This window comes from Embiotoca jacksoni, unplaced genomic scaffold, assembly GCF_022577435.1.
Source record: "Embiotoca jacksoni isolate LCO1_2020_lvr unplaced genomic scaffold, fEmbJac1.0.p SCAF_2, whole genome shotgun sequence".
NCBI lineage: Eukaryota > Metazoa > Chordata > Actinopteri > Embiotocidae > Embiotoca > Embiotoca jacksoni.
Genome location: NW_027185340.1, coordinates 11,878,198 through 11,903,582, shown reverse-complemented (window position 1 = coordinate 11,903,582; position 25,385 = coordinate 11,878,198). Strand labels below are relative to the sequence as shown.

The window sequence follows — 25,385 nt, the reverse complement described above, 5'->3', positions numbered from 1 at the left end:
ATTCGCAGGTCTCCAGTAATTCTATCAATATGCTTGTTTTGTTTTTTCTACTATGAAATCATTTATGAACCATCAAATATGTGAAAAACTAAGTTTGGTATATAAAAACACAAACTCACAACAGCTGTAAATGAAAAGCAGCATACAGACTTCACTGCTGCAGCCTGTAGCTTGTTTTATTTCACATTGAGTAGGAGGACAAGTGTTCAATCAGTCATTGAGTCAGTGATTCAAATACTGATGTCATCAAACTCCTGTCTGCTCAAGTGCCCTAAGGCGAGACATTGCCTCCCAGCGGAGGGTTGCCCTTCAACAGACCCCGACCCGAAATCATGCGTCAGTCCCAGTTTATTATCGTAAAGACATTTTACACACAATCTCAACACCATGTTCAAAAAAAAGTCCATTAAACACTGACCATGAAGCCCGACCTGATCGTGGGCAGAGACATTAGATTGTGTCCATGTGTGCATCCTTGGCCCTGTGCCCCGCACCGTTAAAGTGACTGTAAGCAGCCAGCTAATGTACAATGCCAGGCCCTTTATCAATGACATACTAGTTATTTATGGACCCGACACTCTTCCTTGTTTTCTATTTCTTCCCCTGTCCTTGAACATAGAACAGGGTCAACTTCAAGTACAAATATGAGAGATAATCCTGGATGTCAGTACTGGAGTTTACAGTCACTGGACAATTTAAGGCACTCTGAACGGTTATTAATAATTGTCTACTCCAGAAAATGTTGATTTTGTATGAGTAGCATCCAATAATGTCAACAAGGCATGTTCAGTAACAGAAAACTAATCGTCAACGATATTGCTACATGAGTAATTGTTAGCTGTAAGTAATATCTCAACCAAATATAGCAAAGGTTACATATTAGGCCTCTGAAGTATAAGAATTTGCGTTCTTTCTTTGTCTTATTTAATAATAAACTGAATATCTCAATCGATTCATTGAAGAAATGAATTGGCAAACAAATTAATTATGAAACTAATCGTTTCATTTGATTCCAGCTCATACTAAAGGTACTAATGAAGCATAGCAACATCATATCACTAATTCATAAGCACCCTAACCAATGTGCTAATCTCTCCGAAAAAAAACTAAAGTCCTTCTCTCAGCCGGCGAGGCAGAGCGAGAGCGAGAGAGATTGGCAGTTAGCTGGCAGACATGTCGGTTGAGTGTGTTAGAGCTGCTGCCAAAGCTACCGTCAAGTGTCTCTTCTTTCATACTGCTTTCTCTGTCTCACACGCCGACACACACACACACACACACACACACACACACACACACACACACACACACACACACACACAGCATTACGTCAAGCTTCCAATGTAACAAACGAGGACTGCCCGTTTGTGTGTCTGTGTGCATGTGTGTGTGTGTATGTGTGTCTGTGTGTGTGTCTGTGTGTGTGTGCGTGCATGTGTGTGTGTGTGTTTGCCTGTCCAGCTGACTAAGTATCTTTGTAGGAATCAGGATTAGGTCTTCTCACTGACACACAAGGCTTATGTAAACCAGACCTATGTGGCACAGCACACGCGTGTGAACTGGCAGGCCGGGGTGCTACGTAACCTGGCTGGCACCTCTTCTTGGGCTGCTCATTGGGACTCACTCAAGACACTAAAAACAACTAATGCAGTGAATGTTTCCTTTACATTTTAGTAGTCTTTTTTTTTTTTATTGGGTCTAAAAGGAATTACTTTCGGGTTGTACTGTTTCAGTTCTTCTCATTGAATCCATATCAAGTTTTGGAACATTTTACACATAGACGTAATTGCCGACATGAAAATGCAGTGACCCTGCAACAGAACATTACGGCGAGTAACACATGTTGTCAGACAACAAGCAGACCTCCATTAACTTAATTATCTTAATGATCTTACCACGAGCTGTAAACAGAGGTGACATCTATCACCCAAACCATCCTCCCCCCCTGCCGACGTACAAGAATCCTACATAACAAGTGTGTCACCTTTGCTTTCTCGTCTTTGTGCTGAAGCTGCATTGCTGTTCATCACATTTCAGCTAAGCAGTTTGCGATTGAAATGTTATCGTAAATGAATAAAGGCCAAAGCTTAAGACAAAGGTAGTAAAAAAAAAAAAAAAAAAAAATAGTTGTAAAAATGTAATTACTAAGGAGAACTCACTATTACTTCTCCCCCTTCTATTGACGTTGTTAAATCCTCTCTTAAGATTATTATTTTTTTTACCACAGTTTACCGTGAAACGTTTTTCTTCCACACCAATATTGTATCCACTGGAAGTTCATTTGGGGGGGATGAGTTTCCATATTAAAGTACTTCAAACTCAAGTGGTTACTTCTACCACTGGTAGAGGACAGGCACATTATTGTGAAGACTGGCACACACACCTCCCATCTCAGATGGCTGCTTCCTCTCTAAGCCTTTACCCAAACATCAACACTCAGCCTGCCCACCTCGTCACTCACGCTGAGTCTCACACATTTTTCTCTCATATTCACCACTAAAAGCCATTGGTTTTTTTGCGACCTAAACACTCACAAACGATCACAGATGCAAATTCAAATAAGCCAAATGCACTTTAGAGGTCGCAAATAAAAACCTGCTGTGCTGCAGAAAATTGTAATGACGACTATACAGGATGAAGGAGAAAGGATGTCAGAAGACAAAGCAACAGATACATTTCCATACAAAGTACAGATCCTAACCGTGATAAATCTCCTCGATGTTTGCTCGCAGCCCCTCCGCTATCCTTCCTGTCAGTCACGCTCAGAAATATGCAACGGCCAAAGGATCATGTCAGTATACTGCTGAATTTGCTCCAGGCGGGCAGAAAGGCAAGACTAAGGTGGAACCGTCAGCCAGGTCCTCCAGAAACATGAGCCCACTCCTTCAGCGAGGAGGCGCTTTGTAGCAGCCGGCCTTGGCTGTGCATGACTCAATGAATTCCTGCCTCATCCCCAATGCATCAGGCATTTGAATGTATGCCCAGTAGACTCCACAGAGGGAAATCAATAGCCAGCCCCTATATGGAAATGAGATGGGACTGAACCCTAAATGTGCCTTGTAAGAAATCTATCATGTATGAGCTCGTAGGAAGAAAAGGATCTCTGAGGTGGAGCAGCACAGGACTGTTTGGCTGCAATTGCTGTGTTGGGGTTTGTGATGGAGCAGGTGTTCAACAGAGAATCTTAATGAAGCCGGCTTTATCGCATGATTTTTAAAATCAAGTAAAATTAGCTGAGCCAAATGATTGCAAGAATTGCGTCACACTAAATGCAATGGTAATGATGACAATTACAAACATGCACATATTGAGCTTTAATTTGCGTGATCAATCAGAGAGGGATATGACTCAGCACCTGTTTTTTTTTTTTGCACCCCTCCCTCTTTCTCTCTCATTAGCGAGATTATAAATGACTGTTATATTTCCTTCCTCTTAATGATTTTTTTTTCTCTCTCTTCACAATTGCCTCCTATTAAAGCGCTCTGTAATGTGCTTTAAGACCCCTTCAGCCTGATAGCCGTGCACTGCCACCGCAGCACAGTGAGTTCCCGCAGTCACCGCAGTAGGTGGAAGCCTCTAAGTAGCACAATGCAGACGTTATTCGTTCAACCCCGTCAACAAAAATAAGTGCGTTATCGGACCAACAACAGGCAAAGCAATTAGGTCAATCAGAACCCATCTTAAGAGATTTCGTTTTTCCAGATCAGCAGCTCGGCTGTGATTTCACATCATATTTTTTTGACCCTCCGCTCGTCTAAACCTGGCAGACAACCACAGCTCAGACGCGTGTAAGAACCCAGACCCAGTTCTCCTGTAGACGAACAATGCGTCCTTTCTCCATCCTCACAGAGAGGGGCACCTCATCATTTCAGCTTCAGCTCACTGAAATGTTCCCTTCCCGCCGGCTCGAAAAGACTTACTCTGACCGGCACTATCACGCGTTTCTTTATAGTCGTTGCCATTCGTGAATTCGTAGGTTGCAGTATGAAGCTGATACAGAGATTAAAAATTAAAAAAAAAAAAAAAAAAAAATTAAAAAAGAAGTGTAAATTCAGTACCTGTTCGGCGCAGTGTCTTCCAGTGCAACTCCGGGTCTGTCGGACTCCGAGGCTCCGCAGCCCGCGTTTACCGTAATGACCGGACTAGTGACGCGGACAGATCGGATGTAGGTTTACACCAGTCTTTACGGTGCTGTCGCAGAAATCACCACAGAGGCTGCAATATAACGGTGACATTAAAAAAAAAAACGTGTGGGTGCATTTCAATTAGGAGAGAAGTCATCCACGTGTAATGTTAACGTAAAGGTAAAAGATTGATTAACTTGTTACTCAACAGCAGCTGGTCCAACTTCATGCAAAAAAAAAAAAAAACAGTGAAAACTAATTTAATGATGCAATGTGCTGGCTTAAGCTGTCTGGCTTTTTGCTGTTGTTAAAATACTTGCTACTTAAAAAAAAAAATTAAAAAATTAAAAAAAACAAAATTAAAAAAAACAAAAACATAAAGCATGAAGAAACCTTTTGCCGTTAGCTTGACAGGCTAAAAATGAGCTTCTCCAGAATACACTCTGTTGGAAAAAAAAAAAAAAAACAGCCACAAAAAAGCAGCTAAAATTTGAATTGATTCTCATTTTTTTTATTGGGAACTTAAAAGTATTGCGGGGATCAACTTTCTCGAAACTGCTGACAGTAAGTTAGAAAATGTGGGATGTTGGCTTGAATGTCCTAGGGACATAATGTAGCTGTCCCTTAATGGCACACATGTAGTGTAAGTAAATAACTTTAGTAATGCATATTGTGCACAGGTTACGTGCTTTACTTCACAAATCACACATAAATGTTATCTTATGTGCTTAAACAGCTCAAATGTTGAAAAAAAAAAAAAATAGATCAGAAATAGGCAGGTCTTCCCAGAAATGGTTTGACTCTGGATTCTACTGGTGAACGGTGTTGTGGAACTAAAAAAAAACACACAAAAAAAAACAGCCCCTAATGTTCACAAATAGGGGACAATAAATCTACATTATATTTTACATGGTAAGGTTCTTTAACGTGATAAAAGCAGCAGAAGGATATTATTGTTGCTGCTTTACATCAAGCTGTATAAATTCGACTGTGGGCTGTTGAAGACATGTTTTGGTCGAAGAGCGCCCTCCAGTGAGTTACTGCTTTAGTTACAGCCATGTAACATGACTGCTCTACACAGTTGAGTCTATGGCACACGCCTGTTTATCTATTAAACGAGTATGAATGAATACTAATTCACCAATAATTCACTTGCTGTTTGTTCTGTTAATTTCATCAAATGCAGCTAAGTGTATATACACATTCATCTTGGTGTATATGTACTGTAGATACAATATTTTGTAGACTTATACTGTCTTTGAAGAAGCAATATGGCCCACATGTGGCCATCTGAGGTTATTTTTACCCATCAGCTATCAGGAATTAGACAGATGTGGCTCAGGAGAAGAAAGATGGGGGTGAAACTGTTGGCTCTCCTTCACTTTCTATGGAGAGATGAGGTGTCCGGGTCGGGTGGGAAGCAAGAGATCTGGATGCTTTTCAGCTTTTTATTGCCAAGTCTAACAGGAGAGGTGTGTGTGTGTGTGGGGGGGGTGATAGTAAATCCACCTGTTAATATGAGGTGTTGACTTGTTGGCATTGTCGTGATACTCTCGACCATATATGATTTTTTTTTTCTATGAAATATTCCGGTTAAATTCAATGAACAGATAAACCATCTTCACCTAGTCAAACCTGCAGTCAGCCAATTATGATCTGTAAATTAATTCTGTAAAATTGAGTGTCTATTTCTGTACCCCCTCCCTGTGACGCAAATGACATACATACATGTAGATGAGAGGAATGACCTTGACCACCATCTGCCCAGTAGGCCTCCTGGTGGCTGTGAAGGATATTCTAAGAGGAGGTTGTGCATACAGGATCTGAGTGAAAGCTGTTTTACTGGGTCTGTGACCTTAAAAAAAACTATGACCTCCATAAATGGTAATCAAGCAAATCACTGAAATGACCTTGGCAATGGTTTGTCCATCCAGTATTAGCTTTTATAAATCACATCCTATTGAGGCAGACGTAGCAGGAGTTTCAAACATCCTTCACATTACTGAAAGAAAAACGGTAGAGCTTTTTACTGACCAGATGCTTTACTTGTTCATTTGTAGACTAAGTGTTTAATAGCAACTAACACTTCATCAAATTCTAATTTCTGATTTTCTATTTAATGATCAAATTATGCATGCACGTTTAATTTCTAATTTCTCCATTTTATATATATATTTTTTTCCATTTCTGCTTACAGTTCAAAACCTCCAGATGGGCTTCAGGAAACCTTTAAGTTATGGTTTTCTTCTTTCTTTCCAAGTTTTGATCTGATACACACAGTAGTTTTATCTGCTTATTTTCAACACAAAATAAATCCTTTACTGGAGGACGATGATGCATGTGGAGATCGAGGGCGATCCCTCAGTTCTCAGCTCCTTCCAAGTGTGGCCTCAAACCCACCAGTAGGGGGCTGCTAGTGCAGCAACAACGATATGATCCCTCATTAGCTTCCCACATCAGAACATGAACCATCACACTGCCTCTCTACAAAGCATAAACTCTACTGAGCAATAATTAGCCTTTGGAAAACAAACACAAAAAAACATGAACCAGATGTTAAAGCACGACATCCACAATGTTTACTAACAACCTTACTTTTTTTTCATAAAAAAAATCATATATTAAATTGACAACATCTTTAAACAAAAAGAATATATGAAATTAAAACGGACATCTAAATCAAATATAAGTAAGGACATTTTAAGACAACTATGTAAATAAATAGCATGTGACAACTACATATAGTTTTCAAACCTGTAACTGTAGTGGAGTTGCTGGTATATTACTTTACACACAGTACCTCTTTTATATTAAAACCTGAAAATGTAGCCGGAGCTTTACAGTTCAGTTAAAACTACTGTGATGTGTCACAATATTCACAAAATAATAATTTTGCTTAAAAGTATTTAGCATTAAATACATTAAATCACTTTCCTCATGGAATGTATTAAATGTCCCAGTGAAGGTCCTCAGGGCAGATTTCTGCTGTGGTCCCTGATGTGAGGAGTTCTGGAGAAGAAATCATACAATGATTAATTTAATTGATAAATATATTATTCTGAATACAATAAGTAACCGTCAAAAGCAGCTCTACATGTTGACTCTGAATGTTTAGTTTCGAGTCCACTCTTCTGTATTGACGTAACTTCAATTGATGAAAAGCCTGAAATCGGTCTTCATGAATGAAAATTAATGAAACAATAAAGTCTAAACATCTAATTAAAATTAACACATAGACAAATTATAGTAATACATAATAAAACCATAAACGTATAACTGGATGGATGAATGAGTAACAAAATTATTGAATGAGTGATAAAATGATTTTAAGTGATTTATAAATTGAAGAGACACATGGTTTAAAGACTTAATTTATAAGAATGACTAAATATGTGCCAAATGTATGAACACATTAAGAATTTGTTGAGGATGAAAAATATTTTGAAAAAAAAAAAAAAAAAAAAAAAACTACAAATGAACATACCAATAAACATGAATTAATTCCCAGCTAACATGTAAAAAGGAAGGCACTGCTACCTCAGCTGCCATCGGGTGAACTGCTCCTGCTTTGTCCATGAGAGGGCAGTGTGGGACAAGATGACTGAGATGTGGACAGAAGGGAGTTGGAGTTCTTTGATGTGGAGGAGGCTGTGCTCGACTCTGTCCAATCCCACGGGACTTTTTCCAGTTTATCAGAGAGGAGGGCAACTTCCTCTTCCTCGTCCAAAGGAAATACCCGTGGCTCCCAGGGGGTCTGAGGCTGCAGGAGGGCAGAGAGGACTCGTGGTTTCATGTAATTCAGTTCCGTGTGTTCTCCTCACATGTACACCTGAGTATATATGATGTGACATCACACAACAAGTAGTTCCCGACCCAGAGATCTGATTGGTCCAACTGTGCATTTGGAACGTGCTCAAATCACCATAAAGCATCACGGCCTGCTCATCACTAGAAATATCACTCCTCCATCTCAATGGGAATATATAATTGGAGTTGAATTTCATATCATATGCAATAAAATATTGGTTTTTTACTTGTTATAGGTCTAATAATTGTGACCCATTTGGCGAAATCTGGCCTCTTTTGATCCTTTTTTTGTCGCTCCGAGCACCCGTACAGTAACACTACAGCTAGTCTGAGTGGCGGCTAACTTGACCGGATATGTTTAACACATGACACGGTGCTAAAATCTTAAAAACACATGGCTCCATCAATATTTTTTTTTTTCAGCAGATATCTTACTTACAACGAGATTGCGCCAGCTAAGCAGTTTAGTGTTTCTATGTGCTGTATTTATTCAGTTTGAGAAACAATCTCTAGAAAGCAATAAAACGGACGAGAAATCCTCTCTTGCTCGGTGGTTGCTAAGGGCTGGTCTACTTCCTGGAGTGGTAAACATTGCATCCGCTTCCACTAAGGCGACTGATTGTTTTCCATGTATTAGCCATACCCCATGTATTGCCATCGAAACGGGAGCTCCTGCTAAAAAAAGAAAAAAGTTGTATATTTTGAGAGCGAATTGCCCTCAAATATATGTACATGAATTCATTTAGATTATATATTTTATTTGGTTGGTAACTTGTTGTATAGAGGGTGTACTTTAACGTGATTATTGGCACGACAGTGATGCGGTCAGTAAGCATCATGTCTTTTTTTTTTTTTTTTTAATAGTATTCACCAGTATATGTATGACTTTCATGAGAGGGATACATGCAGAATTTCAAAACTCATTTTCAATTGTAAACTATAACTTATGAGGGATGTTTCCATATCAGACCTTTCATTGAATATAAAGTAATGGTGGTGTTGTATATGTGCATGACAGAAGGTTGTGCTTTAATCATGCCTGGTATGGTGGGTGCCGGATCACATAAAAAGTGCAGAGCAGTGAAGAAGGGGATGTTTGTGGTGTTGAGAAGGTTGATTATGAAAGTCTGGCTTAGTCGCAACTCATTCCATCTTCAAACCAAAGTGGAGAGCTCTGCAATCAGAGCATCATCAGATGAAACAAGAGTGGAGACAATTATCTGTGTGGGCTCTCAAGAACTCATCTCTTTGTAGCTCACGCAAGATAAATGGGAACATCTAGTGATTCACTCTCAACTCATTTTTGCTGCTTTATATTCGTCCTCTCTGCTGAAGGACACACAAAAAAAACTGCTTAATCTTTGATGGGGAATGTTAAGAGAAAGTATTGTTTGAGCAATGTTTGGGTTTGAAGTGAAACATGATTATCTATAGGCAATATGTTTCTCAATCTACTCTTTATAGTTACTTAACCTCTTTAGACAGAGTTCCTCTTTTTAATCTCTTTGATGTCATGAGAATAATTTTACTGCTATGACCCTTTGCCTATTATTGTTTTGTTTTTTTATGGTTGTCCTCCATGAGGAGTTCATTCTACAGTTGTATGTGGTTTGTATTTAATAAACTCCAAAAGGAAATTTCGACAAAACCATTCACAAAACGAAATTGTACAAAATCTAATGATCTATGTACAACGCAAGTCAGCCCACCAAAATCACCTTTAAATAGGTTAACTTCTTACATAAGATAAGAAGAGACAAGTGTTGAAAAATCTAATAGTCAATGTTAAACTGTATATTAGTGACAGAAGGGAAACAATGTTATATAATGGCATTAAAAATGTCACAGCCAAAAGAAACCTGCTGTGCATTGACTTGTGTATGAGTTGCCTTCCTGTGTCACCTGGATTGGCACACTGTCTTGGGGGATTCAAAGTTTCAGCTGTAGTGCTTTTGATCTTACCAGCCGCTGCTCTGACCTCAGCTGTTCATCAGCATCCAGCTGAGCACAACTCCACTCCACAGAGCTCTCCTCGCCTGATGTGTACATGCCGCCCCCACTGCCTAACAGCCTGCTGCCAGATCTGGAGAGAAAAAACAAGCATGAAACTCTGAAAACATTTCTCAACATTCCACTGAGCTATATTTACATGTAGACCAAAAAAAAAAAACACGGCTAAAACAGCTGCATCTTCAGCACAGTATTTGTCAGTGAGGGATTTATTCTATTGGTCAAAATGCACCTCTTTGTAATCATATTCTAATAAAAGACTGAAATAGGACAAACGCTAACCAAAATTTCAAATGTTTAAGAAAACAGAGAAACAGACAGTTAAAATAAAAACAAGTGCACAGGAACTAAGTAAATAAATAGTAGTTACTAGACGTAACTGCAGTTCTATGAGTACATACGTTTTTGTTTCTTTCGGACGGGGCAGGAGTTGCATCAGCGGGGCGGACCGCCTCCCAAGACAATGGTAGGAAAACACTACACTACATTTTTGAGCCTGTGTGTGTGTGTGTGTGTGTGTGTGTGTGTGTGTGTGTGTGTGTGTGTGTGTGTGTGTGTCCACCTTGTAGGACGCCTGCAGCATTTTCTCTTTCCCCACGATGACCAGCGTAATTTCTCTCCATGCGCCAAAGCTAGGTGCCTCTGAGCAAAAGCTTCATCACTGAGATCCTCAACCTGCGTACAACACAACACAGAGGGATGAAGATAATAGTTTGTTCACAAATTAAAATAAATTGTTCATGTCCAAAGTGATGAGACACTACCTGCCCCTCCTCATTGTCCTCCTCTTCCTCCTCCTCCTCCTCCTCCTCTGCCACCATCTCCATCAGAGACTCGGTTTCAACTACCCGCCAACTGCAAGAAGGAAAACCTTGGTCTGTTATTGTTATGATGACGATGATGGACAGTGAGCCAAACCGCTTTCTATGACTTAAAACAGTAAAAGTCAAGTACGAGCAAATTATATTATTACAAATTAGATGTAAAAACCTGGAAATTGGGGTAAAACTTATAAAGCTTGCACCCAATGTTCAAGTTTATATTAAATTACTATATACAATATTAAAATGCATTTATTCAAATGAGTAAGTACTGCAGAAGCGGCAGAAAAATTCATGAACCTTAAGTGTGGCCATTAGTTTTCCAGAGAGAATTTCATGAACCGTAACCAAGCGGCAACATGCAGTGACGTCACCCACTGGTTTGTGAACGGCCGTTATGAAGCCTCGAGTTTGGGATTCGGCCGGCGCCATCTTGCTAATCCCGAGCGTTTTCAAGGCGGTAGTGACCATATTTGGGCGAGCGGGAGGTGGAGTGAGCGAGGGTTCTGACTCGATCTAATTGGATACTACGTCCCGCCCACCAATAGCCGTAACCTGACTGCACCACAGATCTGTCAATCAAACAGACACAGCTTTTTGAAGCTTAGTTTATAATTTATGACCGGATTATTTTGAGATGGGCGGACAGAAAACTAATGAGAAGGAACGATTTTAGCTAGCAAAACCGACATAAATCATGGAGAAATTTTACTGACTGAGAATTTCACAAGACTAGTTGATTGGGAGTCTATGGAACGGGAAGGCTTTTTAGAGTCGCCCTCTAGCGGTACCCGTTGGTATCACAGTTCAAGGCACTTCCGCATCAGCCTCATTTTTCAGAGCCGGAAGCTACGTCCACTTTTATATACAGTCTATGACCGTTACACAAAACTCCTTCATGTTCCATACCTGGGAGTTAGAATGTCTTTGTACTGCAGCTTTTCCACTTTAGCCAGTGACATGGGGATGACAATGTTGTTGATGTTGTACACACTCTCTCCCTGGCGTTTGCGAGCGAAGCCCTAGAAGAGAACACGGCCAGGTTGAAGTAAGACCAACGTGACAGTTCACAATGATTCAGAAGTGTTCGCCCTTACAAAGTCATTTTACATTGCCAGGTTGCAGTGACAAAGGCTTTCTGTAAATGCTTCATCGCACGCAATTGTTTAATTTAAAGTAAATAAGTCCATTACTAAACCCTTAGTGAGGTTAGAGGCTTCTAACACTGTAATTTGTAACTAATTTCACTTTTGGTCTTTCACCCTTGTGACCTTTTAGCCTCTATGTCATCTGTGTAACTTAACACAAAGTTAATGCTCAGGTGTGATACAAAAATCATCGTTTTACCTGTAAGGCCTGCTTGCGTGAAACATGCCTGTAGTTTTCCTCCAGCACATCATCTGAACTTTCTTCTAGGTAACAGAGCTGGTCCAGGACATCTTCATTATCTGGTTCGACACAAACACACATATCAGACGAGTGTGTAGCTATAACAGACACTATTTACCATAAAGAAGACTAAATAAAATCTTAACTTTACTCTAATGAGTTTAACAAAAATTCAACCCTAATCTCACTTCTTGAGAAACATGAACATCATCCCTACACGTAACACGAGCGAGGAAATAAAATGTTTGCAGTTGTTTTGATCCGATCCTCTGTCCTATTAAAGCTACTGCATTATGCTGTTAATACAAACGCAACACTTGCTGTATCTGTTTCAAATTAAATGCCGTCTAACATTTCATTAGACGGAAAAGTTTTTATTCGGAAACATTTGCAGGAAAGTGTTATGAATAAAATCGGACGATGGCACTTGAGATGAGTAATCCGGAACAACAGTTGAAGATCGCAGGATTATAAAACATGATTACATTGACTTCATTAAATTTAAGATGTGAAAATATACGTTATTGACTGTTCTATGTAAATTTGCCACCGTAGGAGACATCAAATGCACACTTCTGTTCTTAGACAAATAGCACTACAACCTTGAATGTAACTAAACCACAATGTTAGCACAGACTTCTCCTCTAACTACAGAGAAGTTAATCATGTTCACAGTCATCAGTTTCATTGTTGATAAATCCAATCAAATGTCCAGATGACAGTAAACCGTAGCAATCAATCTTCCCGCTTGGGCTCTAAAGCCTGGCTGATTTCACTGTCGCCATTTAATCACAGACGGATTTACCTGCAATGCAACGTGACCTGCACTGTACATACACACCTTGTATCAGTCTATGGATGTGTCTGCTCTTCCTTTTCCTCTGATTGGCTCTGCTGTGTTTACTCCGAGCAGAGCTTGACAACCTGATTGGTGACAGACCCATGACTCTGTTTTTTGGATGCCTTGCATTTTGCTTGTATTTGTGACCTATAATGACACACACACACACACACACACACACACACACACACACAATCTGAGTTAATGGGGGTTTAATAGGGATTTTACACTTTTTCGCAAGTGAGAAAAAGCTCCTTAACTAAAATCTTCACCATTAGCTGTATTTTTTGTACAAGTAAGTGCCTCTCCCCTTACAACACCAGATTTATTTGCCGTAATCAGATTACACATAACGGGCTGGCCAAATGTAGAAGTATAAAAAAATGGTTTAGATTTCATCAGAGAGAAAAGCAGGAGAGAGGCAGAAGTAATGAAGGAACACAAAACAGGAATCAATAGATTGATACCTAAAATCTACCTTTTGTTTCATACCGTTATGCCACAGGTATATGAATACAGATGTATTAGCTTCTGACAAATATACAAAGACACATACTGACACTGGCAAAATGCTTCATCAGCTGCTCAGCTGGAAGCCTCATACAGACTCAGTGGATATCTGACATGCTAGGAACCAATTATGATGGTCCACAGGGAGATAACAAGGAAACGGAGCAGTCGACTTTGAAGCATCCATTTTATTAAGAGTTATTGTTTCCCTTCACTGATTAGAAGTAAATGGAACTATTGTCTCAATATGAGGAACTGTCAGTTTGTTATAATTATGTATGAATCATCATACGAAGACAATGTGATCTAAAGAAAGTTCCAAATGAAACTGACGTTATTTACAGTTATATATATGAACAATACATTTGAATGGAAAAGTAAACACCAATGATTCATGTATAAGTTATTCATGGTGTTCTGTGCTGTGCAACAACAAAACCGCAACAAAAAAGTACAACCAGTACTATTCTTATAAAAGGCATTATTGAAAGAGAGTTTACTGATCAAAGTAAAGCAAAGTGGAGCCAGCAAGGTCCTATTTGTTAGACGAATAATAACACTGTGGCTATAGATTTTTAAATCCAGAGGCACCTCTGCCTTTCACTGTTATATTACTCAACACTTGACAATGATTCCAATGCCGCAGGTTATTCCTGAACTGTCCTGAGTTATGTAAACGAAAGTATGATCAACATTAATTAGAGCAGAAGTAGACTAAACAGAATGTAAGAGGAGAGAGCACCATTGAATAAGATAGGATATGTAATCAGTGCTGGTATAAGAAAGGATCTTACTGTTGTGCAGGGGGGTGGAGCTGCGTCTTTTGTAGTCTGCTGGACAGGACGGTCGGTTGTTGATAACTAAAGGTCTCTGGGACCATTCTTCTCTGGCCTGGACCCTCTGTACGTAGTGGCATATGGAGGTTTCTGGGAGGAGACAACACAGTTTTAAGTATGTGGCCAAAGTAAAACAAGAATTTTAGCAACCTTATATGTTTATAATCACTTACTCAGTGAATCTCTTGATGGAAAAATCAAGGGCAACACGTCATGTAACCCATATCAAAGTACGTACATCCATTGTTTACTACAGCTCGTGTCACACATTAGCATTTTTTCAACGTGTCTGCACAGTAAGAAATATAACTGTTCTATTTCCCAGAATCTACGAGTATTAAAACTCTAGAAAAATATAAATTTCTCTTTAGAACTGTACCTTTAAGACAACACTGGAGAAGTGAACATAAAAAAGCCTTGCTTAGCTTACAACTCTTGCACATGTACAACAATAGCTGTGTTTCTCCTACCAAATGAAAAAGAGGACACAGAGTGAGGTCTGGAGCTGAGGGTGCTGGAAGACAGGACCGTACTGGAGCTGCAGTCAGGATCAGAGCAGAGGACCACAGGGTCACAAGAAGAGCAATATGAACAGGAAGATGACGAGAGAGTAGACGTGGATTTTCCCGAGTCCTGCAGCACAAGAGCAGGAAAACAAGAGAGAAAACATATTCACCACATCGTGCTCAATAGTCAGGACACAGACTTTCCCTATACAATGTTTACTTTGGCTTCTCTTGTGTGTTTTGTTTGGGAATGAGTCATTAAGCTTTAAGTAAACTGATCTCTGCTGAAGCACACTGATCAATGTAATTAAACTGTTAAAAGCTTTTTTTGTCATCTGCCAATATCACAATGGTGGCGGCTGAGGGCTGCTCATTCGAGAAGATTTAATCACTCTGGGTTTCTATGCCAGCAAGATTAGCAGTGTTCAGCAAGATGTTAAAACTCTATAAATATTTTGGCGTTGGATATCCAAAGGCATGTCGACATTTTAATGTGTTGAATATGTACATATATTTGTATGAATGTTCATTACTACAAGGGTATGAAGCTTAGCAGTGTTTTGCCAACCACTTGACACACACCACCATCGCCACCCCCTGATTTTATTTGCGGCACTACGTGTTGGCCCACAGGCTGAATCAAAGCTACGGCTTTAAAATATCACCATGCATTTGATTATGTGAAGTGAGCCCACGAGACATCGTTGTTTAATTAAAAGCCGGTGTCCGGCTTTAAACATTAATTCCTATTTAATTTGGTGAACTATTTTAGCTAAATGGCTTTCAACGACTAAAGCCTGACCAGGACCGACTACTTTGAAGCCACATTTCACACGAATCTGTGAAAAATGTAATTGAATAAATGAGTAAATATGTTTTATAGCTTCTTTATGCTGTCACACTGATTAACTTTTCAACCTTTAACATAAAAGGACAAAGGTGATTTATTGTAAATAAATAGGTTTATTTGGGTATTCCATATTGAGATACAGAAATCTATTGTTGGAGGATATATGTGCATGCGCTGTATCTATTTTGAGATATTGGAAAACAAAATCTTGAGATTTGTGCTTTGACATTTACAGTACATATTGCATGAAGATGGTTAGACACAGACTAAGGGAAGAAGGAGCCGACATATAACCTACCAGTGGACTGCCCGGGTTGTAGGTGTTGAAAGTGAACAGTTTGGGCTTGTGGTAGGTGACCAGGGGTCGGGTGCGGGCACACACGCACGATACGTCCGCTCTGAAGAGCCTCCTGGTTCCCAGTCTCCTTCTTTTTGAGCTCCCAGGCGCAAAAACATCGTCTCCGCTCTGACCACTGCCGGAGAGAGATCAGATGAGGTCATGGAAATTTCATTGTTATGACTCATGCTCACACCACCCGTACGAAAAATCTGAGTTATTTAAGGTATTGATCTCTTTGATATTGTTCAGTAACAAACACAAACAAATGATACCAACTCACACCCACTTGTTACTGTACATGAATGAACAAACATTTGAATGTCTTTCATTTATTATGTGGCTTTTATCTTCAGAGCCAGACAGAGTTAAAAAGGCAGCAGGGAGGGGAGACATGGAGGGATTATTCAAGTCTAGATGAAGAGAGCCAGGCAGTTTCTCTGGTTTATATTACATGAAGGAGCATGCTTTCAGCTTTGATAACTTTGTTTGCAGCCTATGCCTGATAAAAATAACAGTCAAAGTTCAATCACTTCAAGTTTCTCGCTTTCTATGTATTTCAAAAACACGTTTTAGTTATTTCTCCTCGAATCTATTTCTTTCAATGGAGATTAAAAGTGTCTGATCTAATCTAGTATGAGCTCAAGAGTCCATATCTAGAGTTCCACAGATATTAAATGTTTCTGAATTCATGTTTGTGAAAATATTCGTAAACTGCACGGGTTATTGTAATACAGGTGTCACTAGACTTGTAACTTATTACATAATCGCCTGATCACATGTATTTGACCATAATCATCATCATTAGAATCGTTCGCTTAATTTCATACTTCCATCAATATTTTTGCATAATTTTCAACCATTTAAGGTTTGACTGGAGCTCTTTTAATGATGTCATCTCGTCTCGCCCCTTTCTTCTGCTGTGGTTTAAATGCACATGAAGAAAATTAGCGCCACCAACTGGTTATCTTGAGGTGCGAAACTTTTAATATTCAACCGACAACATTTCAATAAGCATTTATTGACATTAACATGGATTTAGTTACAAAGCTAAACACCACGAGTGTCTCTTCTCTTTCATAAGTTGTATATGCATTAATAAACTATGATAAAGCTTGTAGTCACATAAAATGAACAGAAAAAGACAATTAAATCATTAATCACACTTATTTGTGTGACAATTAATCTTCAACTAAAATTTCCTGCGTGTGACAGCCTGAGGGAGTTACAAACTCTAACTGTATATCCTCTCTACCTTATGAAGGCTCTCTTGCCTCTCCAGGTCTGTGGTTGTTTTGAGAGCGGTGAAAAGCTGAGAGGGGGCATCAGACTGTTGATGATCTGGCTAAGCTGGGCGCTCTGCAATGAGGACATCACCAAAATAATGCATCTCCCAAATTTATCAATTGAAATCGAAGTGTGAAATACAACCATCTGAACAGAAATCTGTACTTTGACTTGTGTATCAATCTTAATATTTTAAACTAGAACACATTAATATGCACATCTAAGTCCAACTTTAAATGCTATTAAGACAGTCCGTACTGCATTAGATTAAAAGGCTGCGATGTCAGCTTCAACAGCTGGAACAATGAAAGCTCTCTTTCCCTCCGAGTAGACTTCATAAAGCAGCAGGAATTCATTAATTCCACCTGCAGCCTCTGTTTTAGCATGATAACACACGGGTCAAACCATAAGCATACTCTTACTGATTATTTTAACCCTCTCAACCTGACACCAGGATATAACATGACAGATAAGGAACCTCCTGCGCTTTTCTACACACCACACTTTAAAGTAAGATAATAAGGTGGAAAAAGACAATCTCCTGACATAGTATATAGAATTATAGATTCCTTATCCTCTTGATTTCAATCTCACACCCGGTATTGTGTGTGTGTGTGTGTGTGTGTGTGTGTGTGTGTGTGTGTGTAATAGTCCCGCCCTCCTACCTGTCTCTCTATGTTGTGCAGAAGGCGTGTGGGGCTGCAGGAATCAGTGTCAGCATCTGTGGCAGTGCAAGATAACCCCGCCTTTTCCTTCTGCAGGGTCTGCTTAATCAGCCTGTCAGATAGAGGCTGGGAGTCTGCAAGCACCACACCACCCTTAGACAGACACACAGACGCACAGAGATAGCAAACGTTACACCTTTATCTATAACATATATTTGTCCGTTCATATTCACATTCATTCGCTCACTTTTCACAGCGCTTGTAGTCCATGAAAGTTGCTGTGAGTTTGTTTTTGTATCTTTCTGCCAAGTACTGGTAAAAAAAAAAACAATGCTTAGAGCTTCTGTAATGTGTAATAATGTAATAAGGTTAATTGACCCTTGGTAAAACTTCATTTCCTGTTTCAGTTTTAAATATTGGCAGGCTAAATTAGTGATCCCTACACAAAACAGACTTTTTTATTAAGACTTGAACTTGAGTCAGTTGGTACATTGTGTCAGCTGCCCTTTATTTAGGTGGTTACAGACAACCTTTGTCATACCTTGGTGGTGCGTATATGCTTGTGGAGCGCCATCAGTTGTTGTATCCTCCCATCCAGTTCAGCCAGACGCAGCTGCAACCAGCTCCAACTGCTGCTCAGCTCCGCTCTCTCTTCCAGCCACTGCCTCTCACAGCTGCTGCTGCTGCTGGCAGGAAGGGCAGGGTGATGGATGACAGTTACACCCATGTAATATCACTATAATAGTATATTCATCTTTGTCAAATATAGACCCCGATCCAGCCTCACAAAAAAAGAATTTTAAATCTGTAAAACAACTTGGATTTCAGGCATGAATGGGGCGGTATTTCAAGACGATGAATGCAATCTTTGAAACTGACCAGTGGAAAGTGCATGAAGAGATTAGCATATACGAACCACAAAGGGAAAAGTGACACAAGAAAGGAAAGAGGGAAGAGACTGAAAAACAAAAAGACAATCAACACAAACCAAAAACAATTAATCAGCTTGCAAATTTGTGTTCCCGCTTTGCCGACATGTGACCTATTTTCCACAGCCATGTTTCCTTGTAGCATGTAAATTGTTGAGCATTCTAACAGCATGGGGGGTTGAATATTGCTGAAGCACAAAAGCCTATCTAGGCCACAGAATAAAACACTTGGTTTGTGTGGTGTGTGTCTATAGTATGTTTCCATGGCAGTAGCCTGTTCAGTTAGCGTTTATCTTCTTTGTGTGTGTGGTTGGCTGACTTCAGCAGGGCAATAGTTGCTATGGTAGTGCTCTTGGACCTCGGCTAGCACAGAGAGGGACTCCCCCACTTCAAACACTCTGATGAAGGAGAGGGAAAGGTTAGGCGAGTCAGCAAGCAGCCACACACAGTGTACCTTACAAATACCCTTTGATATCATGAGGTAGTTATTTCACTGTTAGCCTGTTTAATCAAATACCTTAAATGTTGTTGGCCTGTCTGAACACGATTACTGAGTTTATGTCCAATATGAAAAAGAGCAGCCAAAAGCAAAGTCAATATGTGGTTAATGAATGCTTCTCAGATGAGTTTCACTCAACCCTGGGCTAATATCTGTTTGTAAAGCAGGAGGCTCTCTCTCTCCTCCACAGACAATGATCAGACCTGGCCGCCCTGCAGCTCTTTCCAACTGTATAATGAGAAAATTCCAGGAATATTTGCCGGGCATTAGCCGAGACAGGAGAAGAGCACGGACGGGAAATGGCTGCTTCGTACCTGTTAGTGTGCAGGTTCACTAACTGCATATCGACATACATATTTCATGATGGCATTGACATTGCTAAATAAAATATGGGATTTAGTGACACAATGGCTATCCTCTACTGTGAGAATGTATGCAATTTCGCAGCCAAATCCCAGTTGGATAAATGCCTGGCTCCAGCAAGTAGTTTTGGGTTTACAAATTCCCCTATTTGAGTTTCTTGGCTCGTGCAGGCGCATTGGACACACCCAGAAAACCGGGTGTGTCCTTCATTTAAACTGAAGCAATGATTCTTTATCAAATATTCCCTTACTGTAAATTTAAACAAAACTGAAAAGAAAAAAAAATGAGCAACAGCTGGAGGTGCAAAGGACTGCTGCCAGTGCAGAAAATGCGCAATATAAACATGTGGTTTTCAAAGTCAAACCGTGTCACTGCTTCACAAGTTTATATGTAGAAAGTTAAAGGTAAACTATTTCCACATTTTTTTGAAGGTGCTCAATGGCCCGTTCCCTTCCCAGCAAGGGGCTATCCTTTTCAAGGAGGAACCCAGCATAAAAACTCCCCAGGGGAGGTTTACAGATGAAGCGCAGAGCATTGTTCCGTACAGAAGGAGAGCAGACTCAGACAAAGGGCACACACACACTTCCAAGAAGACTGAAGCCAGCCAAATAAAAAGGTCACACAACACCAAACACGTAAAACAATCTTTTCTCCTTCCTGTTTTCAGACCTCATAACCATTTTAAGTTTGTTTACTGCAGTGATTGAGGAATCACAGGAAGCCAACAGAGTGGTCAAAGAACTGCAGAATATTTTACTGAAGGGAAAAAAACAAAACACTTTAGCTGGACCCTATCTGAGTGGTAAAACAAAGGTTAAATGGGATTGACCAAGACCACTGACATAATGGGTTTGTTAGGGTGATGCAAGCTTAAAATTTAAACCAACACTACACAGTCCCAGGCAAATATTTTGTTCTCAGGAACGTCTGAAGTGAATATGTATGTTAGTTAGTGTGGGAGCCTTGCCTGGTGTACTGTTTTGCTCTCAAAATAAATACAGTCTAAGCTTGACAATATCATGTTCTCGTCTTCTGTTATATTCACACCTTCCAAATCTTCACCCTGAATGATTATAATGCTGCTATTTTTTAAGATGCCCTGGTGGGTTAGCAGCTGAAGATAAATATTGAGGTCCACAAATCAGTACCGCTGACACTATCTACAGTCAGCCAGATAAATAATCTTAATAAAAAAAAAGATTTGCTCTAACATATGTTCCCAAACTAAATCCAGAATCTGTATTCAAGTAGACATGACGATGAGGCAATGATGGATAAAAAACAAAACAATAACAAAGCATACAATTTACTTTTCAGCAAAGCTTTGACAATCAATAATCTATTAGATTAGATAGATCAGTTTTAGCCCAAATGTCCCCCTTCCATGCATTTAATCCTACAGTATACCTTATTTAGTTTGGACATCGGCTACAATATTAACCTGAAAAATTCAAAGACATTAACCAAAGTGGCAAAATATGTGCAAAATTCTGATTTTGATAATGTTTCCTGTGGCTTGTTAACGTCACAAAATACACTGATTCCAGAATGTCACAACATTTCATTCGAGACGAGTCATTCATCCTTTTCCCTCTGGGGCAATACAACGCCCTTTTAGCCAGGACTAAAGTAAAGCAGCACCGCAGGCATCCAAACCTCTAATACAGACACACTTTCAAAGTATTTTTCACTAGAAAGAGGAGGAGCCGAGGCGTGATGGCACAGAATGGCTGGCAAGTAGCTGGCTTGCTGGAAAATCTGTGTTTATTTCCTATCCTGTGGGTAAAGAGAGCTGTTATGACTGCAGCATGGAAAGAGAAAAATATGTGAGCGCATTGGTTAAAAAAAAAAAAATGTCCTAACACTCTCCACAGCTGGGAGCACAAACCTCCTACTTATGACAACCACACTGTTGACTTCGCTGAGGGCCAAGTAAAACATGCATCTTACACTGCGGAGGCTCTGTGGACCTCTTACACAGACGCAGCTGACTTTCCAAAACTTATACTGTCATCTTAAAAAAAACGGTGTATTTCTTGGGTCATTCTTGTCATTTATACTGTAGTTGCACATTAACAGATATGTCCATAATGTCAAACAAATTTAACTTAATAGGTTCATTATCTGCAATCAACACCATCTCAGTGCCACTTTTGTTCTAGTTCTCTCAAACTATGTTTGCAGTGCCTTTAATGTCCTGAACTGACTGATACCACACTGTGCAAGTTTACCTCTTTGTACCCACCACTTGTCTGAATTAAAACAAGACCAGTGATTTCAGCTGTTTTTATCATAACCAAATCCCAGAAAAGCGCAACCTTGTGAAATGTTTTTTTTCAAGCATTAGCAGATGTCAGACACTGAAATGATGTGATTTAGCTCAACTTGATGGGTGAAATATGCTGTTCGGGGGATCTGCGTAGTCTTTCCTCTAGCTGGTTTATTTAGCTATAATAAGCAGCTGTGCCAGCAACACACTTTCAAAATAAGAACCAGACTTCAATTCAAACTGACCTCAAAAGAAAAGAGGAAACTTGTTTCATCTTGTTCAAACAAACCAACCCTTCCATGTTCTTTGAGTTGAAAATATGTTTTTGAACAGGCACTACATTCCACTCAGTCAGCTGATACTATCTCCCACCTTTGTTATTTTAAGTCTTAGTCTTGTTGACTCGTGTGCATATTATAACAGAACACATGCAACTGTACATATTTTCACTTGCTGGATACTCACACAGGTGAAATCCTGCTCTGAATCTGGTCTTCCTCAGGCTCCTCATCTGAGCTGCTGCTTGCCGTGGCCTCAGAGTCCAGGGCTTCCTGCAGGCCCCTCAGAAGCACCTGGCTGGAGTGGCTGAACTCTCCAACCTGTGCGAAGGAAGACGAGGCTGTGGACGACTCTGGCCAAGAAAAATGGGGTTTACTGCCAGCCTGGAGATGTACTATACCAGGATGTGTAGAGTCCAGGCTTTCAAGAGACAAATCTCCAAGTTGACAGTGTTTTTGCAGCCCATCCAATTGCTGGTCACAGTGCAGCAAAGCGTGCTCTCCTAGCAGGACTTGCAGTCTCCTCTGAAGCCTCGAAGCTCGGCCGTGCAGCCCTGCCTGCCTGGACAGCTGCCCCTCCACAGCCTCCTCTAGCACAGCTCTGGATGCATGCTGATCAAGATTCACCTTGTTAATACAAGGCTGCACTGAAGCTACATTCTCCTTTGTCCATGTAGGAAGGGTTGCAAAAAAGGGAGCGCAGCCCTGAGACTTAATTTCCCCATGGGAATACGAAGGACAAACACTGCAAAGGCTAAGTGAGGAGTGATGCACATCACCACCATCTGGCCTACATTCAGGAGCAGCACTTTGTCCATGCAGCAGACAAGCCTCTTGGCTATTGTGCTCAGGGAGGGGGACTAAAAATATGTCTGGTACACCTGGGAAGACAGAGGCCACCCGATGAGAATCTCTCAGGTCTTCATTGAGGGACAGGAAGCCGACAAGGGAGCCCGGGCTGGACAGGGGCGCCGTCTCACACATGCTGGCAGACGTCCGAAGACCTGGTGAAAGTACACGGTCGGCAGGGGCATCCAGGAGGCTCGAGGGGAGGCAGGAGCTTAGGAAGCGAAACGAGGAAAGGTTCAGCCACATCTTCTGGAGGTCAGTATCATTTGTCAATCTCATGTGAGGCTCCAGCTCAGTGCTGCACATGACTCTCCCGTCTGAGTCCAGTCTGACAGAGGCAGAAGGCGAGGACAAGTGGATCCCGAGGCCATTTTTTAGGATTTTGTTCAGGGCTGGGGCCATACCCCTCCAGACAGCTGAGGCAGCAGACTTCACAGGCTGCACCTTGAAAGATCTGGCAGGAAGAAAAACATCTGTTGGTAAGTTTATGGGGGAAAAAAGTTTGGCCCAAACTACAACACCTTTTTTTTGTGTGTGTAAATCTCTGGTTTAATCTTAAACAAATTGTTGTATTTAAAAAGCTTGTTATACTATCTATTCTGTCAAATCTGTCAATTAAATGTGGTTGAGTAGAATATACAATCTTTACTTCTGAAAAGTAGTGCAGCGAGGACTGGCATCAAATTGAAATAAACTCAGGTCAAGTACCTGTTACTCTCCAACACTGAATCCTAACACGAAAATACAGTCTATGGAAAACTGAACGTAACAAATGGCAGGACAAGACTGGAAAAGTCACTGACAACGAATGGAGACTGACATTGTTAATAAAAGACTGGCGCAAGCGTAGCGGCAAAAAAATAAACACCAAAGAAAGTGCACGTCAACTAGCTTGACGTTGATTGCATTTTTTTTTTTTAATGGTTTAACGGGTAACGGTGTGCGGACGCTTCCCGAGAGCTCGTGAATTAGTCACCAGTCCTCTCCGGTTGAGGAAAGATTTTCCAAACAATAATTATGGTCATGACACGCATATTTTGGGAGGACAAACTCCCCCGTCGAGTCCCCGCTGTACGGTTCATTTGCGTCACCGTGATTCCCTGTTTGTTAACGACCAAACTAACGGACCGCGACCGGAGCTGAAAAGTGAAGCGAAAAGATACCAAAACAAACAAAAACAAAAAAAACGAACCGTAAGTTTATCACTCAGGTAAAAGTCAGCGGTTTAATATCACTGATTAAATTTAACATTAAAGAAAAAAAAATACATTTAACTGCCAACTGTAACTGCTAGAGATAGCTGAGCCGTTACAACAACGTTAAAGTCCGGTTAAAGTGTGTCGACTCACCTGACCGGTGCAATGTATGGCGATCTAACGGTGACACTTATTTGTGACACAGATCCGCTCTCCTGTTAAGTGATTTTTTTTTTTTTTTTTCCGTGTGTGTGTGTGTGTGCGCCTCCTCCTCCTCCTCCTCTTTCTCCTCCTTCTGGTTTTCCTCCTCCTCCTCCTCTCACCAACTGCCGAGAGGACGAAGCACATCTGAAGGAGGAGGGGCAGGACCAGACTCCTGGTGATGCGTTCACGGCCTCTCCAAAAGCTCATACATGGCTCCACGCAGTCGAGGCGGGATGTTGTTACGTTAATCAACTCACGATGCGATGTTGTTACGATATCACTGTTTTGTTACGATTTTAAGACATTTGACAGTATGTTAAGTATTGCAATTTCTTACCTTTTTTTTTCGAGTGTTAATTATGTCCCTCCCCCCCCAAAAAAAATGTATTTACATAAATAATATATTCAGTCTTTTCATTTCACTTCAGCCATTTCTATTGCAGCAAAATGGGATTGTAAAGCCGACTCTGATGGACACAGTCATAAATAAAAATGTTGTTTCTACACACGCAAAATATTACGTGCTTCATTGATTTTCCCACCACTTTTCCACATTTCCAAAGACAATTTTTTTTTTCCCTAAATGTCATTTTCTTATTTACATTACATTAATAAAAGTAAGGTTTGATTATACCTATTGATTATAACTCTATTGCATTCACCAACGGTGCATCTCAATCTTAAAATAACACTTAAATTCAAAATCTGGAAAAAAAAAAAAAAAAAAAGCTATAGATTTTGTCATGATTACAAAAAAGAATTCTGTTTCATAATTGCAATATTTGTAATCAAGGTACAAATAAAATCTAGAGTTTTAT

At 40.2% G+C, this 25,385-nt stretch overlaps 2 protein-coding genes across 16 annotated transcripts in view; both read right to left on the bottom strand.

Annotated features, from left to right (window-relative positions):
- map2 (microtubule-associated protein 2) overlaps positions 1-4,144 on the bottom strand; it is an 84,195-nt gene extending 80,051 nt beyond the window's left edge. For 9 of the 14 annotated variants that reach the window (XM_069154568.1, XM_069154573.1, XM_069154576.1 and 6 more), the window contains exon 1: positions 4,056-4,143. The gene's annotated coding sequence lies outside the window, so the exon portion shown is untranslated. Of the gene's footprint in view, positions 1-2,698; positions 2,826-4,055 lie in introns of those variants that run through there. The other 5 variants (XM_069154579.1, XM_069154580.1, XM_069154581.1 and 2 more) reach the window with 3 other exon arrangements.
- Positions 4,145-4,577: 433 nt separating this feature from the next.
- On the bottom strand, positions 4,578-24,620 carry kansl1l (KAT8 regulatory NSL complex subunit 1-like). 2 transcript variants are annotated; one of them, XM_069154583.1, is made up of 16 exons: positions 24,517-24,620; positions 22,506-23,621; positions 18,522-18,666; positions 17,981-18,133; positions 17,284-17,387; positions 15,990-16,164; positions 14,806-14,968; positions 14,294-14,425; positions 12,990-13,136; positions 12,107-12,207; positions 11,669-11,781; positions 10,703-10,793; positions 10,501-10,613; positions 9,891-10,011; positions 7,659-7,881; positions 4,578-7,130 (listed from the first exon to the last, which is right to left on the bottom strand). In XM_069154583.1, the coding sequence occupies exons 2-15, from the start codon at positions 23,567-23,569 to the stop codon at positions 7,660-7,662; spliced, it is 2,844 nt and encodes a 947-aa protein (XP_069010684.1). In that variant the 5' UTR covers positions 23,570-23,621; positions 24,517-24,620; the 3' UTR covers positions 4,578-7,130; position 7,659. The 2 variants fall into 2 exon arrangements, with proteins under 2 accessions (XP_069010684.1, XP_069010685.1); XM_069154584.1 differs by having other exon boundaries at positions 18,522-18,663.
- Positions 24,621-25,385: the final 765 nt, after the last annotated feature.